Below are 14,176 nucleotides of genomic sequence, written 5' to 3'. Positions count from 1 at the left end.
TCACCCTCCTAAAGCAGCGCCCAGACAGTTACCAGGGTAGGGCATACTAACGACAGGCACCTGAGAGGTCCCCTCTCTGAGTCACCCACGGGGGGGGGGCATATACCTGTAGTCACCTGTCTTGGAGGGTAGCTCCTGCAAAGCACCTGTAGGTGGGGGTTTTCACCTCTCACAGTCACCCTTTGGAGCCTTTGGTCACTTGCTAGGGACACCAGGGGAGTCACTAGTGACCTCCCCCTTTGCCCAGAATGGGGACAGAGGGCCGGAAGTGGGAGCAGGGAGTCCGGGCCGGGTGGAGATTGCCCTCCCTGGTGGTTTCTCATGATTTTTCTTCCCAAGGGCCTGCAAGGAGAGCGAGGCCCCACGGGCCTGACGGGAGACAAGGGGGAACCGGTAAGAGGAGGTAGCGGGTTGGAGACAGAGCCCGGGGAGGCAGAGGCTGGGCCCCAAGGGGCGGGGCGGTGATGGAGGCGGGGCGGTGGACCCTTTGGGAACGCTCTGCCCCTCTGCCCTGACTCCCTCAGCGTGGGTCTTCACACGCCCATCAGGAGCACACCCCATCCTCACCGGCGTCCCTGGGGTCTCCTCTTCCCTCTGCCCCCTTCCCTCTGACCACAGCACCGGGCATGCTGCTTCCACCCCTCCTCCCTGGTCCCGCTGCCCTGCTCTGGGCCTCCTCTGGCTCGGCCCCCGGGGTCCTGGCCACGAGGGGGCTCATCCTCCAGCCCCAGGTCTGTGGCGGTGGTCACAGCTGAGGGAGCCTGGGGCCGGGGAAGTGGCCCAGGGTGGCCATGCTGGGGGGTCCAGTGCCTGCCAGATGGCAGGTCCAGATGTCCTGGCTGTGGCCACCCTTTCACCCAGGGAGGGGGAACAGAAATGTTTGGGGATGGTCTACCATCTACCATGTCTGCCTTTCTTTGCAGGGTCCTCCAGGGCAACCTGGTTACCCAGGTGCCATGGGCCCCCCAGGACTGCCTGTGAGTAAGGGGCACCAGACAGGGCTCTGGGGGCACAAGACAGGGCTGGGCTGGGCGTCCCTCAGCAAGCTCCCCTTCCCAGGCATTTCAGCCTTTGCCTCTGCCGGGCAGTCCGTGCAGCCCCCACTGTAGGCCCCCTGGGTAGCACGGCTTGGCCCCACCACTCTGCCTTCGGGGCAGCCAGACTCTCAGAGCTCCCTGCAAGTCCCAGACACGCAGGAGATCTGTCTCCTAGGGGGTTGGGAGAGCTGGCGAGACAGCTGGGAGGCACCGCCCCCCACAGGAGCCTGCTGGGTGGGCATGTCCCCACTTTCCACGGAGGGCCACAGTGGCATGGGAGGTGGGAGGCTTCCCCTCCCAGCCGTCCTCCTCAATGCCATCTGCCTCAGAGCCAGCGTGGGTGCCAGCTGCAGTCTCCACCCCTCGCATTAGCGCCGTGACTGGCTGGCCACGGGCTAATTCTGCTCTCCCTTTGCGGCTTGTCAGGGCATCAAGGGGGAGCGCGGCTACTCGGGGCCAGCGGGAGAGAAGGGGGAATCGGTGAGTCGAGTGGCAGCTCTGCGGGGGCGGGAGGAAGGGCTTCAAACAGAGCTGCCTCTGCCTGCCACCACCACTGTGGGCTGGAGATTTCCTAGCAGTCTGCGAAGGAGGAGACGTGACCCCTGCTACCCCTGCCTCCGAGCCAGCCTAGTCGCTCCAGCTGTGTCTGTGGCAGGCAGCAGGGCTGGTGGGGCTGGTGGGGCTGGCGGGGCTGGCGGGGCTGGCGGGGCTGTTGGGGCTGGTGGGGCTGGTGGGGCTGGTCACTGCGGAGGTAGAGGCCGAAGGAGAATCCCAGTGATTTGGTTCATGGGGGAAGGGGCCAGGAGTCAGCCGGCAGAACTCCTCCTCCTCCTCCTGCAAAGGAGGGCCTGGGACTCTAGCCCCCCCCCCCCCACCGGTGGCCTCCGTCCCCAGTCCCCAGCAGAGCCACTCTCCGCAGAGCCAGGGTGTGCCGGACCCCAGGCTGAGCACAGAAGCTGGGCTATGACCAGAGGATTCTGAACCCCCCAAAATGAGGAAGTGATGTGACTCACCCAGGGTCCCGCAGCTAGTTAGTGAGTTGGTGGTAGACCCTGGACTTGAACCCAGGTCCGTCCTGGTGACAAACCTCACAAACCCCAGATCTGGGATCTGCCAAACTAGGACTGGAGTCTTACAAATTCACCAAGTGCAGTGAGGCCTCAGCGGGACTCAGCAGACACTGTCACGCGTTTATTCAATAAGTGCTCTTTCTGCTGGGCCCGCGGGTGCCGGCTCCTGAGGACACTGCGGCGAACAGAGCAGGCAGGTGCGCCCCTTGCCCTGCAGTGCGGGAGGCGGACAGCAGACAAATGAACCAGTACCTGTGAATGAAGGGACCCATGGAGGAGACAGGGCAGGGTCAGAGGCTGGAGGGGGGTGCAGGGTGCTCTTTAGACAGAAAATCAGGGAAGGCCACTGGGAGGAGGTGACCTTTGAGCTGAGATCTGAACAGCGGGAGGCAGGGGGCCCTGTGGTGGTCTGCACTGGGGAATCCCGGGGGAGAGGCCAGGGGCGGGAGGGTGTGTGCACTGCAGCAACAGCCAGGAGCCAGAACACTGAAGGGGTCGGGAAGGGAGGGCATCCCAGATAAAGAGGACAGCCGCGCAAAGGCCCGGGGTTGCAAATGCACAGTGCATGTTCGGGGGATGGAGGTCTCACTGAACAAGGCGGAAGAGAAGAAGGGGAGAGGGAATGAAGTGGTAAAGGGTGGCTGGTGCCAGATCACAGGCCGCCTCAAAGACCAGCGTGTGCTTCATTCAGTTGTCAGAGGGAGCCATGGAAGGTGTTTGAGCAAGAGAGTGACACATCAGAGCTGTGCTTAAAGAAGAGAAGATGGCAGCCCTTCGCTGGCTGGCTTGGCGTGAGCCAGGAAGTGGCAGGACTAGTTAGGAGGCTGGTCCAGCAGCTCAGGCACTAGAGGGGAAGAACAAACAGGCAGAGGAGTCCCGCCAGCTTAGGCAGCCCCTGCTGCATGCCCTGCCTCTGCTCTGAGCCTTGTCCCCTGCCCCCTTCTGCCCTAGGCAGCGTGACTGATTCTGCTCCTCTGTGTCCCCAGGGCCCCCCAGGATCCGAAGGCCTCCCAGGTCCCACCGGCCCAGCGGTGAGTGAGTGAGGGGCAGGGAGATGTGAACGTGGACCCCTGGTCCTGCCCTGGGCTCTGAGGACAGGAAGATTGGGTTCCAGCTGCATTGTTCTCTTTGGATGACAGGGTCCCCGAGGAGAGCGAGGACCCCAAGGGAACTCGGGTGAGAAGGGTGACCAGGTAAGTGATGATTGGGACCTGGCTGGGGGGAGGCAGGGAAGCGGCAGCTCTAGTGTCCCCTCTGGTGCCCTGAGCCTCACCTGCCGGCCATCTCAGGCAGACCAAAGGGTGAGGCCCGTGGGCCTGAGGCTGCCTCACCCGTCACTCTTTCCACCTGGGCAGCCAGGCAGGAGAGAGGGGGTGGCACAGCACTCTGTCCCTTGCTTCTTCCCATAGGGATTTCAAGGCCAGCCAGGCTTTCCAGGCCCGCCGGTGAGTAGAGGCACAACGCTGGCTCTGTGTGATGTGGTCCCATCAGGAGTGGTGGCCTGACCAGGCCAGGCGGGGGGAGGACTGTCCTGGAGAGGAGGGGGAAGAAGCAGGAGAGGAACAGCCTGGGTGGCCAGGCCTGGTTCCAGGAGCCAGACCTGGAGAGCAGGGCCTCCTGGGTGGGCCCCGGCCCAGCGGGTCAGGCAGACGTAACGCTCCTGGGTGGTGTTTCTAGGAAGTCAGAATGAATCACTTTAACAACAGTGCAACACGCACAGGAGGAAGAAGGAAGGGGAGCTCCTCCTCCAGCCCCACTTTTATTTCCACTTGCTCCTTTGTTGGTATAGGGTCCCCCCGGATTCCCAGGCAAAGCTGGAGCACCTGGCCCACCTGGCCCCCAAGCAGAGAAGGTGAGCAAGACCCCAAGTTGGCTCAAGTCATGGATCTGAGCTATGCAGCTTCCATGCCCTGCACCCCTCCAGCATCACACCTTCAGGAAATTCCAAGACTGACCCAGTTGCATCAGGGCTGGGGAACGAGGCCTCTAGGATGTGCTCAGCGACTGCTGGATGGCAGCAAGGGCTGCTGCAGACCAGTGGGCTCCTCGGGACAGCCGCTGGGCCCAGGATACCTAGCAGCCCGGGGCAGCAGGGAGCTCAGGGAAGGGGGAAGCACTGCTGAGACTGGGAATCCCCAAGAGAGGACACCAGCCTGGAGGGAGAGTGGCCTCCTTCCCGTGCGGCCATGCTGAGGCAGTTCCCAAGGGCCCAGAGAGGGCAGGGGAGCCCCCACACTTGCTGCCTTGAATTGGTTTGATCAACTCTAGAGATGTGGCTCTGCCCTGGTTGAGGGGGCTCAAGTCCCTGTCCCGGCCCAACTTCTGGCCTCTCTATATGTGCTGGGCACTGACGTACAAGGTCCCGGGATTAACTTCTGAGCTTCGTGTGCAGAGATCGGGGCCCAGAGGGAGGGGCCCTTTCCTCTGGGAGTACACACATTAACTTCTAACTGTGCAGGAGGGGAAACTGAGGTCCAAAAGGCTGGGGGCAGGCCAGGCACAGTGGCTAATGCCTGTCATCCTAGCACCCTGGGAGGCTGAAGTGCTTGAGCTCAGGAGTTCATGACCAGCCTGAGCAAGACCAAGACCCTGTCTCTACTACAAATAGAAAAATTAGCTGGGCATTGTGGCGCTCACCTGTATTCCCAGCTACTGGGGAGGCTGAGGCAGGAGGATCACTTGAGCCCAGGAGTTTGAGGTTGCAGTGAGCTATGATCATACTGCTATACTCTAGTCTGGGACAATAGAGTGAGAGTCTGTCTCCAAGGCTGGGAGCAGCCCAGGGGCACACGGTGTGTTAGCAGCAGAGCTAACTGCCCTCCCAGCTCCAGGAGGGCCTGGGTGCCTCTGTCTCCAGAGCCAGTGCCCATCAGCTGTGGTTGGGGCAGTGGTGGTTGCCATCTCCCTTCCCTCCTTCCCTTCCCTGTGAAGGACCTAGGTAGCAGCCCCTGCTCTCCTTAGGCTGGTCATTGCAGAGAATCCCAAACCTCTGGCCAGTGGTTCTCCATCCAGACTCCCAGTGAGGGCTGACTTTGGCTGGGGCTGTGCTGACCCCTCCTGGTGGCTGGTGGCATTGCATTGCCCCCTTGGCTCTTTTTCCCTTTTGCCAGGTCTCTAGCAGGATCTCTTCCTCTAGACGGTCCCTTACCCTAGACCACCCCACAGCCACTGATCCAGGCAGCCACCTTGTCCCCACTAAGAATGCAGCAGCCAGCCCCCCAGCCCCAAGCAGATGAAGCATCTTGCCTCCTCTCCTTTTCTGGTAAACGTTCCAATTCATGCATCTGTTCTCATCACTCCCCTGCTTTGAACCTTTGATGGCTCCCTAGTACCTGTAGCAGTTGTTTTCAGACTTTATTTTATAGTCATTGAGCCTTTTTGTCACACAAAAGCTCATACAAAGCCTCAATCTATAAAATAGATACCAGTGGAGTTGCTCTGGCTAAAACAAGGGTAAGGGGCCTGGAGTCCACCCTTTGGGTTCCCACTTCATGGCCCCAGCTTTGAGGCTCCCCAGGAGTCCCCAGGGCTCTGAAAAATACAGTTTGAAAGCCACTGGTCTGTGTGATAACGTTAAGCACGGCATTCAGGGCCCTCACCAACCAGGCTCGGACTTCTCCCGCCTGGACACCCTGGCCAGGCCAGGCATGTGACCACTTCCAAATCCCTATCCTTCTCTTAGGTTCCCTCTGGCACATGCTTTTCTCCTCCACCGGCCCAATCCCAAATGTCCTTCAGAGGCTGGTGGCTGGTGACTCTCTGTGGCACTGTCCCTGACCCCCACCAGAATGAGCTGCTACCTCTTCTGAACTCCCCCAGCCCTTCCACACACAGCACATGGACTGTTGCTTTGCCTTGGGTTTGGCAGGCCTGTGGCCCTCACTGGACTGTGTTCTCCTTGGGAACAGGGGCCACCCACTTTTTTCATCTTGGGGAATGAGAGCCCACACGGTGCTCAGTGTGCTGTTGGGGCCCATTGAACGTGTGCTTTCAGCTCAGCACATGCCACTGAGCAGCCACCACGCCAGCCCCTGGGTCAGCCCTGAAGATGCTCTGTCCCTTGCTCATGGAGCAGTGAGGAAAGGGGGGTGCTTTGCACATGTAGACAGAACCTCTTGGGGAGGTGGTGTAGAATATATGCAGTTAGGCCAGGACTAAACTGGGTCAGAAGCCAGCTGTCCGGTAGTCACCAGAAGCCCTGGCCCAGGCCTAGTCTCCAAGGGCCGGGCAAGGCCCTGCTGACTGTGTTGTGGGTCTGGTTTCCAGGGCAGCGAAGGGATGCGAGGCCCGGCAGGCATGCCTGGTTCCCCTGGGCCACCAGGACCTCCTGGGATTCAGGTGAGTGCGTGCCCGTTAGCCTGGCAGGCCCGCGGGGGCGGGTGTGTGTGAGGGTGTGTATGTACATGCATGTGTGTACATACATGTGTGTATGTGTGTGCACGTGCATGTGTGCGTGTGCTAGGGGTGGGAGTTGGTGTGGGAGTGGAGAGAGTTGCGCAGCGTGGTCGGTCAGGTCCCCTGTTTCCCAGGACCCCGCACAGGCGTGCAGAAATGCCTCTTTCCTGTTGGCAGGGCCCGGCCGGGCTGGACGGTCTGGATGGGAAGGACGGCAAGCCCGGCCTGCGGGTGAGACGATGCGCCGGGAGGGCAGGCGCCCCTCCTCTCCCTCCTTCCCCAGGAGCCAGTCAAGGGGACCCTGAAGAAAGGCACCGAGCGTCCCCTCTTTGTCTCTGCCTTCCCTCAGCCTGTCTCCCACTGCAACCGCCTCCCTGATGGCACCAGAGCCCCTCGGTTTCCCAGCTCTCCCAGTGGCCTTAATGAGCCTAGATGAGCTGGGCTTCATCAAAGGCAGCAGTGACAGGAATAAATTTATATCCAGAAGCTCAGGCAACCCAGGGAGCTCAGCTGGGTTTCAGGAAGAATCAGACTGCAGACATGGAAGGACTTGAGCAAGTCCTGGCTCTTGGGTCTCGTTTTTCGGGGCAAATCCAAAAGGGATGGGGCCACAGCAAAGGGCAGAATATCAAGGTCAACCCCTTTCTGTACCCCAAAGATGGAAGAGTAAGGCCTGGAGAGGGGCTGGGGTTCGCTGAGGGCCCACAGGCAGTCAGAGGCCAGGCCAGGCTTGAGTTCTTTCCTCTGCCCCATGCGACAATCCCTCTGCCCTGGGACAGCTGGGGAGGGGCTGGTGGGGGCAGAATGTGGCACATGACTTGGGAACAAGCTGTACAAAGCTCCTGTCTCATGCCCTGGTCTCTTTCCCTAGGGGGACCCTGGCCCTGCTGGCCCCCCTGGACTCATGGGACCCCCGGTAAGTGGAGCTGCAGGAAGGAGTTGGGAGCTGAGCAGTCGCAGCCTCTGCCTGGCAGGGTGTGGCATCCACAATCCAGGTCCTCTGTGGGCCACATTTTCACGCTGGATTGGTTTGATTTGTTTAACCTGAGGGTGACGGAGTGGGAAGAGGCCCCTGGCAAGGGCCATGAGAGCTCCCTGCTTTTTCTTCCAGGGCTTTAAGGGGAAAACAGGACATCCTGGCCTCCCAGGACCTAAGGTAAGGGTCTGGTGATCTCTGCCACACAGGTTTTCTCTGCTCTCCTGAAGGACTGACCCCAGACAGACATGGCAGCCTAGGGGTCGGCGTGCAGGTGCCACCTGCCCCTTGGCTGAGAAGCCATCCCTGCATCTGAACCTCCTGAGGCCACCGGCGCCTTGGAAGACTGGGTCAGGGCCTCACTGCCTACCTGGCAGAGCCCCTGTGCTGTGGGGTTGACTTGGGTGGGGGTGCCATGTGAAGGTCTGGTGAGCCCCAGCTGCCCCTCTCTTCTAGGGTGACTGTGGCAAACCAGGTCCCCCTGGCAGCAATGGCCGGCCCGGAGCGGAGGTAAGGTCCAGGGACCTCACACTGCCTTGAGTTGGCCTTTGGACTCTGCTGAGTCTCCTGCTCACTGGCAATGTGGCTGCCTTCCCTCCTCAGCCCCCTAGGGGAGGTTTCACCCACCCCTGCACATCTTGAACTTTCTCCTTTCTTGTAAGTGTTGTAACTGGTTCTGCTCCCAGGAGGCTGCTGGGTCACCAACCCAAAAAGGCAGGGCCTGGCCTGCTCAGGCTGGGGCTGTGCTGTCTCTACCCAGCAGTTCTCATGGGACAGGGCTGGTCCCTCCAGCCCTGGAGGACTCAGGTCAGGAGGCTGGGACTCGGTCCGGCTCCTCCAGCCATTGCCATTCCCACCTGCCCTGCTCAGCCCTCTCCCATCCCACAGCCGTGTGCACAAGTCAGTCCATTTCCGTGTCACCTCTTCCTTTTTCTGGCTCCTGCAGGGTGAGCCTGGTGCCATGGGACCCCAGGGAAGACCCGGCCCTCCCGGCCATGTTGTGAGTTAAACTGCTTTTGTCTCTGCCCCTGCGGGAGTCGGGATTCTGTTGGGGGTTGGGGACAGCCTGGGATGACCTGAAAGAACTGACCGGAGGAGCTGCCACAACCATGAGAGCCAGGAGGGGTCCTGAGCTCACCCAGTTCTGTGATTCCCAGGTTTTTCACCATTTTCTTATTTTCTGAGCACATTCAAGTTCATGTATCAGATGAAGGTCACTCAGTTAGTCAACAAATAATTAGTGAGCACCTGCCCCATACCAGGCACTGTTCCAAGCATTGGGCAACAGCAATGAGCAAGACAGACAAGGTCCCCTGATGTCATAGGGCTTTCGAGCAGACACAGCAAGCAAACTAATATGATGTTATAAGGAGGGACAGTGAGGGGACTTCAGAGGAACCCTTACTGGAGAAGTGACAATTGAGCTGAGGCCTGAATAAAAGGAGGAGCCAGCCAGTGAGCCGTGGGGTGGGGAGTCCCAGGCAAGGGGCAGCTGGGACAAGGGGCCTAAGGCAGAGAGGAGCTTGGTGTATTTGAGGAACCCCAAGAAGGTCCGGGTGGCTGGAGCGTGGTTTGGGGACATGTGAGAAGGAAAGGAGAGCTGGCCTGGTGCTGGAAGGGGAGGCCCCCAGCGGCGTGGCCGGGAGTGTGGGAGGGCGCGCCCGTGGACGTGGTGGCTGCGTGGCTATAGTGGACGGGGCAGCGTGGACAGAGCTGGGACGTGTTTGGAGGTGGAGGACTTGCGGATGACCTGTCGGGGCAGGCGCAGTGGTAGAAAGAGGGGAATCGGGATGACGCCTGCATTTGGCTTGGACAACTGGGTGAGTAGGTGGTGTGTTTACTGAGATGGGGCCACTTGGAGAGGATGTTTATTAAGCAGTAATGAATTTCCCATCTCCTTTACTCATCAGTAACACAGACGACTGCCAGGCGCGCCTTTGATCAGTGTGACAGACTGAGCCGATAGGCTCTGAGGAAAGCGAGATGGTAGCATGTTGTCGCAGCCCTGTGAGGCTGGCTGTGTGACTTCCAGGAGGCTTTTGGAAATGTTAAAAATAGTTCATGACCAAAAAAAGGAGCTCTCAGGTCCCCATACTATTTTTATGCATCTCAAGGGGTCTGGGGGCCCTGGATTGGGAACGCCAGGTCTAGCCTGGTCCCCCTCACATTACGGATGAAAGACAGTGTCGCACACTCTGAACTGTGGCCCCACTGCAGACTCAGCAGGGACTGGGGACGAGGTGGGTGCAGGCCTCCCTGTCTCACCTCTGTCCATCCAGCCCGGTCCCCCTGCTGTGTGACGGTCCCAGTGCTGGGCATTTCTGTCCCAGGAGACCCGAGATGAGTACAACAGGCCACGGCCTCTGGAGCTTTCTGTGTGCGAGTGTGGAGGGAAGTGCTCTGAGACAGACCCCAGTACCGAGGGATGCAGAGAAGGTGTCCCCTCTTAGCCAGGGAGGTGACATTTGAGCTGTGCTTCAGAGGCAAAGATATGGACCCAGAGGTGGAGGAGGGCGTTTCGGATGCAGCCATAGTGCAGGCAGGAGGGAGCAGCCATGTGTTGGAGTCTCATTGCTCTCCGGTGTCAGCGGCAGCAGGGAGTTGGTGGGCCCGAGTGCCACCCTGGAGCTTGTCCCTGCAGATGTTGGAGTGGGTGCCTAGCCACCGCCCTCACCCCCACTAGGCCTGGTCTTGCCTCTTCCCTAGAACAACAAGAAGTGGCTGCCTTTGGGGAAGAAGGGGTCTCACTCCAGGCCAGGCAGCTAATGCCCCAGGCCTTTGCCCTCTGCACTTGGCCTCTGGCGGTGGCTCCCAGATCAGCCCCCCTCAGCACAGCCCAGATGCACCACTCAGCGTGGGAAGGCAGGCAGGTCCCCAACCTCAGCTCTGGGCACAAATCTTCTGGCAGAAGCCCAAGTGCAAGGCTGGAAGGGCCAGAAGGGTTTCAGGAGAACAGAGCTGCCGAACTTTAGGGCTTGTTCCTGCTGCCAGGCCCTCCGCCGCCCAGGGGCTTGTTATTAGAGCCAGTTTCTGTCCCACTGACTCTGCTCTCTTTAGGGGCCACCAGGGCCTCCAGGCCAGCCAGGACCAGCTGGGATCTCTGCCATGGTGAGTGACATGTGCCCTTCCTTGTCCCCTCCCAGCAGCTCCGCCCTGCTGTGCCGTGGCTCCTTCAGAGGAAGCTGGGGGGACGGAGGACAGTGTACCCCACCCCTCCTTCCCTGTCTCCAGATAGCTCCCCTTCCAGGAGGTGGTGAAGGGCTTCTGAGAGGGCTGGAGGCCATCCCGGGGTCCTGCTGCAAGTTCAGGCAGCGTCACCTCCCGCTCTGGGGCCTGGGAGTAGGGGACGCAGTCCCCATCACACGATGCGGTGTCTGCCTCTGGCTGTGTGGGTCCACTTTACCCCTTCCGCCCCTTCACCATCGCCCTTCCTGTTCTCCAGGGCCTGAAAGGAGACCGAGGAGCCACTGGAGAAAGGGGCCTTGCAGGCCTCCCAGGCCAGCCTGGCCCTCCTGGACACCCTGGCCCCCCGGTAAGACCCCACATCTATGGCGAGGCCGAAGGGGAAGGGGTCAGAGGGCTGAAGGGCAGCGGAGTGCAGCCCTGCACATCTAGGGTCTCCAAGGAGGGAAAGGCAGTTAGTGTGGCATGTGGCAGGAGGCACGACACATACACCTCAGGATCACGTCATCCTTGGAAAGACAGGCCCTGTATGCCAGGCTGTGCCAGCTGCACACAAGGTCACGCCTTGGACCATGCACCAGCATCAACCTCGTGCAGATCCCTCGTCTATTGTCAGACAGGGGAGACTCGTCCCTGTCTGCCCCTGCCCCTTCCCCAGGGAGCTTGTCCGCAACTGCAGAAAATCTTTGTAAATGTCAGGAACCAGAAACGTGATGCTGTGGCTGTAACTCTCTGAGCTCTTCGGAAACCACGACTTGGTCTCAGCTAATGTTTAACACTAAAAGTGATGATGTATCGATCACCGACCGTGTGCTGAATGGCGAACTGTCTGATGCGCACTTAGTCTCAATCTGCGCCGCAACCCCATTTAGTAGATATGATTGTCCCGTTGTACAGGTGAGGACGCCGAGGGTTAGCAAGGTTACCTAGGTTGCTCAGCGTCCCACAGCTAGTGAGAGGAAGAGCTGGGTTTGGTCCCTAGGCTGCCTGATTCCAGAACTTGTGTCCTTAGCCACTCTGCAAAACTACCCCTTTCAGAAGTTCCAGATCTCAGGTGGAACTGGTTTGCCAGACTCTGGGATGAAAAGTCCCCTGGGAAACCTCAGGGACCCAGGTCTCCTACCCCGTCATGGTGCTCTCCACCAAGGCAGACTTTCTCCTGGGGAGCAGGAACGATGACCCAGACCTGTGGCCTGGAGTGGGACAGGGGCGGGGGTGACTCCAGTCGGCCCATCTGCCAGGAGGGCCTGGTCTCACCATGCGGGCTAACTCTGCCTCCTGCCAAGGACCCTGCCTCCCTCTCTGCCTGCAGTCTCAGGAGCCTCCAGGGACCCTGGAAAAATCTACCCCTTGCCTTGCAGTCGCAGATTCCTCTTCCCCAGCATCCCTGGGTGGGGGGGCTGGCCTGAGGAAGCAGCTTCTCCTGTCGTGGGGAGGGAGCAGCTCAGGCGGCCCTAGTCAGTCTCTGGGACCCCACTGGCGAGCATGTGTCCATTCAGCAAACAGTAACCTACTCAGAGCAAGGGAGTGTAGGTGCCAGATCCTAAGGCAGAGCCAGGCAGGTTCAGCCTGTCCCTCCCTTGGAGAGCTCAGTAGGGGTGCAGCGGGAGCTGTCAGGGTGGGGTTCTGGGACTAGGCTGCAGCGTGGGCTGGGGTCTGAGTTTCCACGGCCTGTGCCCAGAGTGTCAGAGGGTGAGGGCTGGAGGATCGTGGCTCCTTGGTGGAACCCAGTAGCCAAAGTCAGGCATGTGACACCAAACTGGGCTGGAACTCATCATGTCTCCACTGTTGTCTACTCCCCAGGGGGAGCCTGGTGCAGATGGCGCGGTCGGCAAAGAGGTACGATCGTGCTGCTCTTCTCCTGTTCTCTAGGGAGACTCCTAGCCCCTCGCCTTGCCCCAACCCCTCTTCCTTCGCTCGGCAGCATTCCCTACATGTCCAGACTATCTCTGGGCAAATACACAGGACACTGTGAACACTCACTCTGGGAGAGAAACTGGGGACTAGGCGACAGGAATGGGAGTGAGACTTGTTTTATTTATTTATTTTTTTTACCCTGTACCTGGTCAAAAAGCAACAATAATATTAATAAACTCCAAACAAACATTTCCTGGGCACCAGCTCTTGCCATGCTTACAATATGCCACAGACTGGCCCTCCCAATCCGACTTCTTCTCACCCCTCATCTGTGATCGGCGACAGCCACATGATCAAGCAAGGCCATGCCCCAGGGGACATCATACTCCCTGCAGCTGCCAGCCCCTCTGTCCTCTGAGCCCCTCCGTGCTCACACAGAGCCCAGCTGGACGCAGCCGGGGCTAAGGTGGTCTTTCACGCCACCTTCCCCCAGGATGTTGCAGAGACGCTGCCCAGACTTGACCCCCGGCTTTTGCTTTCCTCCAGGGACCCCCTGGGAAACAGGGACTCTACGGGCCTCCTGGCCTCAAGGTGAGTGGGCACTAGCTGGGCTCGAGAGGAGAAGCTCGTGAGCTGTTTGAGCCCAGCTCCAAGTTACGACGTTAGCCACAGAGAGGAGACTGGGGAAGGTCGGTGGGCAAGGGAACGGTGGGCCGACCTTGGTGCAAGCTTGTGTCTGAAGACTTCTCTCGTGGGTGGTTGAGGGAGCTGTGGTTGAGGGAACGGAAATCTCTAGTTCATTCGCTTGTTGATGGATGGATTCATTCATTTTTTCATTCCACAAACATCCACTCGCTCTTGCTCATGTTCCAGGCCCTCTGTCCTGGCCGTGGATAAACAGAGGTCTCGGAACGATAGGTGTTCGCAATAGTCTAGTCACATTCACGCTAGCATGTAGCGAGTTTCACAGAAGAAGATTAGACACAGCACTGGGGGGGCAGAGGAAGGGAGCACCCCCCTCAGCCCGAAGAACTGGAACATTTCTTGGAGGAGGAGGAGGCGTGCACTGGGCAGGAAAGAGGGAAGGGCACTGCAGTCAGGGAGGCCCAAGACAGCATGGCCGAAGCAGAGGATTATAACCAGTGAGGGCTGCCAGGAGGTGGGGACAGGGAGAGGAGGCTAAGGAAGGGATGATCAGGACCACATTGTGAAGGGCCCTGAGTGCCTGGCTTAAGAATTAGGCCTTTATCCTGAGGCAGTCGGGAGCCCTCAGAACCTCTAGGTAGGGAGTAAAACCATGAGGACTGTCTTCTAGAAGGACCACCCTGGGGGCGGTGAGGCAAAATGACCTGTCAAGATGCTGTGACCACAGTCCTGAGGGTGATGCCAAGGCCTGGGGGGGGGGGCAGATTGCTGAGCCATCATGATACAGATATGACAGCACTGGGGTCTGTCCTTGTAGGGGGATCCGGGATCTCCGGGACAGAAGGGCCAGGCAGGAGAGAAGGGGAGATCCGGCATGCCTGGCGGGCCTGGCAAGAGTGGCTCCATGGGGCCTGTTGGGCCACCGGGTCCTGCAGGAGAGAGAGGCCACCCTGGATCTCCGGGCCCCGCGGGGAGCCCTGGATTGCCTGGTGTTCCTGGCTCCATGGTAAGCA

At 59.7% G+C, this 14,176-nt stretch overlaps 1 protein-coding gene across 1 annotated transcript in view; it reads left to right on the top strand.

The window, feature by feature from the left end:
* The window catches only part of COL16A1 (collagen type XVI alpha 1 chain), a 48,997-nt gene that overhangs the window by 32,202 nt on the left and 2,619 nt on the right, over positions 1-14,176 (top strand). The window contains exons 51-68 of the mRNA XM_012765454.3: positions 340-393; positions 924-977; positions 1,464-1,517; positions 3,094-3,138; positions 3,247-3,300; positions 3,517-3,552; positions 3,897-3,959; positions 6,374-6,445; positions 6,680-6,733; positions 7,374-7,418; positions 7,614-7,658; positions 7,935-7,988; positions 8,425-8,478; positions 10,536-10,586; positions 10,921-11,010; positions 12,465-12,500; positions 13,065-13,109; positions 13,981-14,169. Of these exons, the coding sequence (XP_012620908.2) occupies positions 340-393; positions 924-977; positions 1,464-1,517; positions 3,094-3,138; positions 3,247-3,300; positions 3,517-3,552; positions 3,897-3,959; positions 6,374-6,445; positions 6,680-6,733; positions 7,374-7,418; positions 7,614-7,658; positions 7,935-7,988; positions 8,425-8,478; positions 10,536-10,586; positions 10,921-11,010; positions 12,465-12,500; positions 13,065-13,109; positions 13,981-14,169 (1,095 nt within the window). The remainder of the gene's footprint in view (positions 1-339; positions 394-923; positions 978-1,463; positions 1,518-3,093; positions 3,139-3,246; positions 3,301-3,516; positions 3,553-3,896; positions 3,960-6,373; positions 6,446-6,679; positions 6,734-7,373; positions 7,419-7,613; positions 7,659-7,934; positions 7,989-8,424; positions 8,479-10,535; positions 10,587-10,920; positions 11,011-12,464; positions 12,501-13,064; positions 13,110-13,980; positions 14,170-14,176) is intronic.

The sequence above is a fragment of the Microcebus murinus genome, chromosome 2, assembly GCF_040939455.1.
Source record: "Microcebus murinus isolate Inina chromosome 2, M.murinus_Inina_mat1.0, whole genome shotgun sequence".
Taxonomy (NCBI): domain Eukaryota; kingdom Metazoa; phylum Chordata; class Mammalia; order Primates; family Cheirogaleidae; genus Microcebus; species Microcebus murinus.
This window is presented reverse-complemented; position numbering and strand designations above follow the sequence as displayed.